General features: G+C 18.1%; 1 protein-coding gene and 1 long non-coding RNA gene across 4 annotated transcripts; one reads left to right on the top strand and one right to left on the bottom strand.

Moving 5' to 3' along the window:
* Window positions 1-320: 320 nt before the first annotated feature.
* On the bottom strand, window positions 321-5829 carry Etf-QO (electron transfer flavoprotein-ubiquinone oxidoreductase). 3 transcript variants are annotated; one of them, XM_086908387.1, is made up of 8 exons: window positions 5680-5829; window positions 4631-4738; window positions 4174-4522; window positions 3797-4103; window positions 3479-3720; window positions 2871-3265; window positions 2579-2800; window positions 321-699 (listed from the first exon to the last, which is right to left on the bottom strand). In XM_086908387.1, exons 1-8 carry the CDS (start codon window positions 5711-5713, stop codon window positions 536-538), a joined length of 1821 nt encoding a protein of 606 aa, XP_086764513.1. In that variant the 5' UTR covers window positions 5714-5829; the 3' UTR covers window positions 321-535. The 3 variants fall into 3 exon arrangements, with proteins under 3 accessions (XP_086764513.1, XP_086764514.1, XP_086764515.1); XM_086908388.1 differs by having other exon boundaries at window positions 4631-4733; window positions 5680-5755; XM_086908389.1 differs by lacking the exon at window positions 5680-5829 and adding an exon at window positions 4946-5528 and having other exon boundaries at window positions 4631-4733.
* Window positions 5830-6681: 852 nt separating this feature from the next.
* LOC147657574 (uncharacterized) lies at window positions 6682-9885 on the top strand. The gene is made up of 4 exons (XR_015292169.1): window positions 6682-9077; window positions 9159-9226; window positions 9299-9514; window positions 9598-9885. It is a non-coding gene; the product is annotated as an uncharacterized LOC147657574 (long non-coding RNA).
* The last annotated feature ends 34 nt before the right edge of the window (window positions 9886-9919 follow it).

The raw sequence follows: 9919 nt of genomic DNA, 5'->3' as shown, positions 1-9919 counted from the left end.
TATTTTTCTACATTCATTTCTTTATTAGCGAAATCGTTAAAAAATAAAAAAAATATTAATCAAAAACATATAAAACAAAATCTTTGCTGCAATTATTATATATTACAAAGTTTTAATAATTATTATCCTCAATTACTGGATTTTAAAAATAATAAAATAATAAAAATAATAAAATATATTACGCTATAATTAAAGATAAACACTATTAATTTCCAGTAATATTACTCTTGTGTTTATTTAAGCACAAATAAAATTTAATAAATATTGTTGAAGAATTAATAATTTATATAACAATAAGTTAGTAAAAATATTTACAAAAATTATTTCAAAATTTTATTTTAAACTTTATTTAAAACATATTGTAGAAAAAATTTTCGTTATTGCATGTTTATAATTACAATATTGTTTAAAAATATAATACTGTATAAAAATATTATTTACCCTCATTATATATAAATTTATACAAAAATTTCTTAGATGATTTCTTTTAAAATTTAAAAAAAATTTTAACAAATTATTATAAAATATTTAATTTTTACATTCCGTTATAAGCTGGACCACCCCCACCTTCTGGTACAACCCAGTTGATATTTTGGCTTGGATCCTTAATATCACAAGTTTTACAATGAATACAATTCTGAGCATTAATTTGTAATCTTTCTCCTTCTCCAGATTCCAATGGTACAAATTCATATACACCTAAAATTTATTGTATATTATTATTGTATTTATTGTATTATTATTATTATTGTATATTTGTATATTATTATTATATATTATTATAAAATATATTTTATATTATAAAATATATTTTATATATTTTATTTTAAAAATATTTATTATCTAAACCTTCATAAATCAAAAATTATTAATATATTTATAATCAATATTTAATTTTATTATAAAAATTTTATTATAAAATCAAATATTTTTGCTGTAATAAATAAAAAATTGATAAATAAATTATTCTAAACTTCCATTAATAATAATATATAACTACTAACAGATTAACAAATTATGTATATATTAAATATTTATGACCTTAATAAATATTTTTATGTATCAATGTTATGTTTATTTAATATATAATTTTTAAAATCATATCTTAAATTTTCCATCTATTTTATATTGCATATAAAATTCCAAATATTAATATATACATATATTATATATACATATTAATATATAAATACTTTTGTTTTCTTTTATAAATATTTGAAAATTGAAAATTTAATATATATTTTATATATATATATATATATATATCTTCCATATTTTTTATAAATATTTATATTTTATATTTATATTTCTATTTATAAATAGAATAGGACATTGATATTTTTTAAAATAATTTTTCAATAATAATTTTTGTATTATTTTCAATTGTAATTTTTACAAGACTTTCGATCAGTATTATTGAATATTTGTTATGTAAAATATTTTTTATTTATGATAACAATTTTTTTAAATAATTATTTTTAAACGCAAATATTAGTATTTCTTTTTTATAGCAATAGCAAAAAAATTTTTATTTTAAATTACTTGAAAACAATTCAGTAGCTTCTCATATAAAATGTATGTGATGTAAAACTTAATTAATAATTTGATTTATTGTTATTAATTAATTTGATATATAATCAAAATTATTAGTTTCTTTAATTATAATAATTTTTTTACTTTATATATAAATAAATTAATATATTAAAATATATTAGAATATATTAATATATTAAAAATGTTAGTTTGTTAAGTCAAACATTTTGAGTAATCTAATATTTTTACGAAAATATAAAATATAAAAAAAATATTGATAAATTTTTTTTAATGAAAAAATGATATAAATTGAATTCTTTTAATTTTTAAATGTTATAATAATCTTGTTCATACATTTTTTGATACTTCTTGATTTCATATAAAACATGGTAATTGACTTAAATTATTAGAAAAATAATTAAATAATTAAATTCAAATATTTATATTTTTCCTCAATAATGAAATAAAACAATAATACAAGAAAATTCGAAAAATTATTAATAATGTTGGTCTCTACAACTTTTTTCTCTCATGAAAAAATCTTCCTATTATTTTAAATAATTTAAATATTGAATATAAATAAAAAAATTTTTTATTTTACAATCACATAATTAATAAAATTTTTATTCTTTTCAATTTCGAAAATAAATTTTTAAATACCATTATAATTATCATAAAATTTATACATAGATATTTTCCCATGATATAAAAAAATTTATAAAACAATCAAAATAAGTTACATAAACTAAATAAAAATTTTTCTAAAAAATTTTGATTATTATATATAATAAAATTTTGATTATTGTATATAATATTGTAATAATATATTTATTTTATATTATTGCATAAGAGAAATAAATAATTTAAATTTAATCAAATAGATTTTAGTAAAAATAAACTAACCATGAATATATTTATATATTTATATAATGAATTATTCATAACTTTCAATAGAAATATTTATTTTATTATATTTTATTATATTATATTATATTATAATAATAATAAAATAAAATATTTAATAGGATAAATAAATAATACTTACCAGCAGGACAAAATCGACCTTCTGGTCCAGCAAATATAGCTAAATTTTTTTTTACAGGTACAGTATCATCTATTAAAGTAAGATGTGGAGGTTGATCGGCTTCATGATTTGTGCCAGTAAGTGCTACAGATGATAATAAATCAAAAGATATTTCATTATCCGGTTTTGGATATTCTATTGGAGTACATACAGTTGCTGATTTTAATTTTGTATAATCTGGACCTAAAAATTAAATTAATGCTAATATTAATTTCTATTTTTTATTTAAATTTTTATCTTGTTATTATTATACCTCCATGTGATAAAGTCCATGGCTCTCTTCCTCCAACTAACATTGAAAATCCAGAATATAATAAACCTCCATAGAGACCAAATTTTGTATGAAAACTTGGCCTTATATTTCTTGCAGCTTTTAACTCTTTATAAATCCAACTATTCTGTATTTTTTCAGTATAAGTTTTTGGTTCTAAACCCTTTGTTGGTGAAGGATTATTTTCTGCATCAATTAGACCTTCGATTATACTTTCTGCAGCAAGCATTCCACTCTTCATAGCATTATGTGTTCCTTTGATTTTAGGTACATTGAGAAATCCTGCTGTACAACCAATTAGACAACCACCAGGAAATTGAAGTTTAGGAAGAGATTGAAAACCTCCTTCTACCAAAGCTCTTGCACCATATGCAATTCTAAATAAAACAAAATATAAAACAAAATTATATAAAATTTGAATTTAAATATTTATTGCCATAAATTAGATAAATTAAAATTAGATAAATTAAAATTAAAATAAATATCCAAAATAATTTTTGTTATATTCTTTAATTAAAGAATTAAAGAATTCAACAAGATTTTTTTTGGATATTTGATATAATTGAAATTTTTGCATTTACAAATTTTACCTTTTCCCTCCTTCAAGTATTGGTCTAATACTTGGATGTTGTTTAAATCTTTGAAATTCTTTAAATGGATGTAGATAAGGATTAGAATAATCCAAACCAATAACAAAACCAATAGCAATAAGAGGTGTATCTTCATTAAGATAATATAAAAATGAACCACCATAAGTATCTTTTTCAAGTGGCCAACCAATAGTATGTTCAATAGTGCCAGGTCTATGTTTTTTTGGATCAATTTCCCATATCTAATAACATTCGTTTCTATTTTATATTTTTCAAAGTATATTAAAATGCAAAAAAAATTAATATAATATAAATTACCTCTTTTAATCCTATAGCATAAGTTTGTGGTTCACAATCTTTTCTGAGATTCAATTTCTTTGAAATTTGTTTTGTAAGATGGCCATGACATCCTTCTGCAAAAATTGTACATTTTGCATGTAATTCCATTCCACGTTCAAAAGTATCTTTTGGTGATCCATCTTTAGCGATACCAACATCATTTGTAGCTATTCCTTTAACAGATCCATCTTCATGATAAAGTACTTCTGCTGCAGCATATCCAGGATATATTTCTACACCCATAGCTTCAGCTTGTTCCCCAAGCCAAGTTACAACATGACCTAATCTAAAACAAAATAATTAAAAAAAAAACATCTTGAAGACTATCAAAATTAATTTTATTCATAATTTATTACCTAACTATATAGTTCCCATGATTATACATTGGCATTCCTTTTAAAATAGGTATTGATAATCTATTTTTTTCAGTAAGAAATGCAAATTTATCTTCTGTAACAGGAGTATTTAATGGAGCACCTAATTCTTTCCAATTAGGAAATAATTCATTTAAAGCTATTGGATCTAAACAAGCTCCACTAAGAATATGACCACCAATAGTAGAAGCTTTTTCAACAACTGTAACTTTTAGATCTTTTCCATATTTTTCTGCTAATTTACGTGCTTGAATTGCAGCAGATAATCCTGCTGGACCACCTCCCACAATTAAAATATCAGTTTCATCTATATATCTTTCCATATTTACATCTATAAATCATTTAATATTTTATAATTCGTTATTAATAATTCATTATTAATAAATAATTTATATTTATTATATTTAATTTCATATTTATAAATCACACCATCATATACCTTTCCATCTTTGGTCTAATTCTCTTGGTACAATAGTATAATGAGTTGTAATTTTTGGAAATTTTTCTTGTGAATAGACTCTTTGAAATATCCATTGAAACTTCTGTACTATCAAGAAAATAAGAAATTAATAATATTAATAATTAATATATTTTATTTAAAATTTTCGATTGAAAAACGAATTCTTAAGTTATACTAAATTATTATTAATATTAACATTATATTTAAATATTGATTAATATTGTATACATATATATTTTAAATATTTATAGAATTTCTTAAAAATATATTATATATTTATATCATTTTTTTTACCACGTGTAATTTGACAAATTATATAATTATTAATAGATTAATATAAACAAACGTGTAACAGTAAAAAAATGTAACAGTAAAAATTTAAAGAAAATTTGTCTGGTTATTACAATATATTTCCACTTATACTTTTATATACATAATTAAAAAATTTATTAAAATATAAAAAACATATTATATAATTGATATATATAAAATATGTTTATATGAATGCATATATACATATATATACATATATATAGGTCTAAAGTTCATTACAATTAAATATAATATTAGATAATGGTATATATATTTTTAATGTTATTGTAGCTATAAGTAATAATAATAAAATTAAATTTAACTAATTTTTAGAAAATTTAATAATAAAATATTTTTTATTTAAGAACACAACATATATATAATATATTTAATATAAAGAACTTTAATATACACTTTTTATATACTTTTACAATTATAATTATATATTATAATTATATTTATCTTATTCAATTAAAAATATAAAAAATATATTAATAATTATTTCTGCGATTTTATTTGCGATTTAGAATTAATAAAGTAATTATTATAGAAACTACAATAAATTATAATTATCATAATAAAAATATATATATATTTATGAACATATATATATATAATATCAATGAATTTATTATAATGATTTTTAAAAAATATTATTAAATAAAAAAAAATTTTAATTTCATCATATGTTGAATTAATATTATCAATAGACCTACGATTATTTAATGTATTAAATATCACTCGAGACATAATTACACATCACCACGAACGGACGATGATAATACTATACTGTTTTACTATTCAGTTATATTATATGCTACATTAAGTATTACTTGTACATCAAAACCGCCAAAACTGAATTTACCTTATCAATAAATCTTAAACTTAATTCTTTCATAAATAAAAATAAATATATATATATAAAAATTCAAGAAATTTTTCTATCAATTTCATAATATAATAAAATTAATGAAAACTAGATTTCCTAATAATGAAAACATAAAACTATGAAAAATCATTCTTATTTTACATAATTTACATAATATTTATTAAATTTTATTTAATAAACAGTTGAGACGATCGCTTTTTTATTTAGTTCAATCTTAATAAAAGTTTTATCTAATCAATTCTTAACAAATCCAAAAACAAAGTTACATTAGATGTGTAGATCTATTGTATATGATATATACACATACACATATATGTATAATTTATATTATTAATAATAAAATATTAATATGCTTTAAGTTATATCTAGATTATTAAAATTTTATATAAGATATTTTTTTGTTTAATAATACTTTGTTTTATTTAAATCTTACAAATATTGATGTGACTCGAACAATTTTTAAAAAATCAAACATTTCAAATTTTGTTAATTCTAAAATGTTTAATTTTTTGTTTAACAATCTGTTTTAAGCTGTTTAACATATTAAAAACTATTATTTTTTAATGTGTAATATGTAATGTTTTAAATATTATATTTCTCATATGAATTTATCATTTTCTTGTTTATTGTATTTATTTTTGCTTTTTATAATTCTCAATTCTATTTATTTTAAGAATGACTATATCCCTATAAAATATTCATTATTATAACATTATTTGATAACTTCATATATTCAAATAATATTACACATTTAAAATGCATATTTTTTTATTTTATTTTAAAATATTTAATATTTATTAAAAATATTTAGAAAATAAGCATATTTCTTTATTTTGTGATGTTTATAAATAAATTTAAATACAATAAATAAATAAATTTTTCATGAAAATTTTTATTTTTTAATCTTTATTTTTGAATAATATAAATGTAAATATAAAACATTCTTGAAAAAAATTTTATTTTATACATTATCTTTAGTATAATATAATAAAATTAAATACAAAACATAATATTTTAGTAATGTTTATTTAAAAAAATACATGCTTTTATAAAAATCTAAATTTCAAAGAAACAATTTTTTAAATGTTTACTGCATGTTATATGTTGTATTGAATAAAAATAAATTTTGATTGACAATTGTTTGTTATATATTATATTATATACTGTAAAATAAAATATTAAAATATAATAATATAATTAAAAAAAAAAATAGAAAACAAAACTAAGTGAATGTATATATAAATTAAAGAATGCTACCATGAAAACTAATTATAAGTAGTTTGGAAACAATTCTTTCAAAATCTCCAAATGATTATTATTTATAATTATATGATATAATCTCCAAAATTAATAAAATCTAATATTCCATGTATTCACATTCTAAACAAAATTTTATACAAGTTTATATCATATTATTCTTATTAACCTCTAAAATTCGAGAGCTTGTTCGGGATCTTAAAAAATTTAATATATAATTATATCTTTTGTATTAATTTTAATTTTAATTTTATATTAAATTTAAAATTATTTTTATTTTATTTTTATTTATCTTTGTATATAATTTCATTTTAAAATACTCGCTTACATTCTTTTATATAACGTGTATACTTAGGAAATGCACAAGCTATTCAAACTGTTAATCTAAAATTACTAGTCTGGTATAATTTCTAACCTATTTATGATTCTTACTGTTATAACAAAACAATTATTAAATATTATAGAAATAATATTAAAATGTTAAATGTTAGATTTTCATTACTCAATTATATCTTATAAACAATAAATCTTAAATATTACCTATATATCTTATTTTTATTCTTATTATATATCGTATTGTCCATTCTATTTATTAATAAAGATAATTGCTAAAAAATAATTTAATTGAAAAAACAATTGAACTGATTGATAATTATATAAAAGAAGAATACTTTTTATGTAATAATATATAAAATATATATGTATATACTATTAATTTCGAGAAACAAAATTCAGATATTTTGTTATTTTATCGCAAAGTCAAAAACTTATAGATAACTAGTAAATTTTTTGAAATATCTTTTTAATATATAAATAATTTGTATTATTACATATATAATTTAAAATATTAAATAGATAATACTCATTTTAAATAGATCAAAACTTTTAAAAAATTTAGAGTTAAAATAATATTTCTTATAAATCTTATTTCATGATTTGTAAAATAATTTATTAAATAAATTTAAATGTTTTATATATAAAATATTTTAATGTTAATATAAATTAAATATTATTAAATTGTGAATAACAATATAATTGTAATATTATGAAATATTATAATATTATTTTATTTTCATTTAGAAGATATATAAAATAAATATTTCATTTTTTGAGTATAGATATTTTTTAACTTAAAATACAGTAATTTTCAATTTTTGATAGCATTCATTACTACAGAAATAATTATGAAAATATCACATATCGATAATAAATGTGTATGCATCGTAAAAATGAATTGGTTTTTAGTTATTATTAGTTTTATTTTATTATTATTATTATAGATAATATTCAATACAGAATGTTATTATGATTATTTAAAAAAGTATTCATATAAAATTTTATATATGTACAATATTTATATACAATTATATATTATTTAAAGGCGTTTTAATTAGATAAATGAAATAAGATTATATACAATAAATTAAGATTTATGAAAATTAAAAATTTAATTATCAATGATTTAATTATACATAAATATGCATATATACTACTAATATATACTACTAAAAAATGAAAAATTTAATTAGATAATATTGATTGATTTATATACATTTAAAGTATTTTACATTTTAATTTATAACAAAATGTCTATAACAAAATAATAAAATGAATTTTTTAAATACTTTATTTGATATCTTATTATTAATATAATAGATAAAAATCAAAAACAAGTTACATAAAATTTACAATAAATGTCACAATGAAGAACATTACAACCAACGTGAACCGCAACACAGAAAATGATAATATCGATTGTCATTAATATCGAAGATATCGATTAAATGAAGTCGTTTTCCAAATACAAAACAGAACGGACATATCTTTTTCTTCTATCAATTTTGAAAAAAAACATAATTCAAATTTGAAAGATTTTTCGCATCGAAATGAAACTATATAGTTGAATTTTGAATAATCTAAAAAATAATCAAAGAAGTCAGCACACCCAGTGCCGATCCTTTTAATGAGGCAATCAAAGTTTTAGTCGCTTTATTTTAAGTATTTGTTCGCGCGATCATTTCAAATTATAACAAAATTTTTCTCTTTTAGAAGTCAAAATATGGAAGTTTTGCCACATATCCAAATGATATGCGTATAAAGAAGAATTTAAAAATGAAGTTAGCAATTATTTATTTAAACTAAGTCACAAAAATTTCATTATTTATATTAATATTTGAATAAATATTTAGAGTATTTACAGACTAGCCACTTATTCTGTTCGCTCTTGCTATTCTATTATTATTTATTGAAGATAGTGATCTGCTAAATTTCTGAAGCTGTTCTTCAAGACAGGATAATTCATTCATTAATGGACGATCAGATCATCAATGGAATTTCGAAGATTCAATTAATTTCAAAAAAAGAAAGCTTGTGTCTTTTTTTTTTTGGAATCCCACTTTTAACAAGTATTTTGATCAGTATTGCGTTCAGTCCTTTATTTTATTTAATTATTCACAAATATTTATATAATGATTTAATTTTTACACAGAGAACAAGGAAGGATATATTTGTTCTATTTCTGTGTCTGAAAAACGACTTTTTATTAATATCTTCGATATCAATGGCAACTGATATTTACTACCGCAAGTCATGTTAGCTATGATGCTCTACACTATCAATATTTATAATACTATAATACATCTACACTATCAATAACTGTCAATATTCATAATAATATAATTGTATAGTTTTGTTTTATTTAATCAATATTAATTATGTAATAATTATCATATCACGATTGTAATTAGTAATAATAAAAATACATTATATAAAATTATATAATCTATTCGAGTTTATATAAAAAAAAATTA

The sequence above is a fragment of the Apis florea genome, unplaced genomic scaffold, assembly GCF_048593485.1.
Source record: "Apis florea isolate Af1SG1 unplaced genomic scaffold, ASM4859348v1 contig_3078_pilon, whole genome shotgun sequence".
Taxonomy (NCBI): domain Eukaryota; kingdom Metazoa; phylum Arthropoda; class Insecta; order Hymenoptera; family Apidae; genus Apis; species Apis florea.
Note: the sequence above shows the minus strand (reverse complement) of the source record. Positions and strands in the feature narration are given on the sequence as shown.

Excerpts from the sequence above, each read along its gene's own strand:
- Etf-QO (XM_086908387.1), bottom strand. The coding sequence starts at position 5,713 with ATGTCTCGAGTGATATTTAATACATTAAATAATC. Across the intron at positions 4,523-4,630 it reads ATTAGACCAAAGATGGAAAG|ATGTAAATATGGAAAGATAT; the intron begins GTATATGATGGT and ends AATGATTTATAG. Across the intron at positions 700-2,578 it reads AGGTCGATTTTGTCCTGCTG|GTGTATATGAATTTGTACCA; the intron begins GTAAGTATTATT and ends AATAAATTTTAG.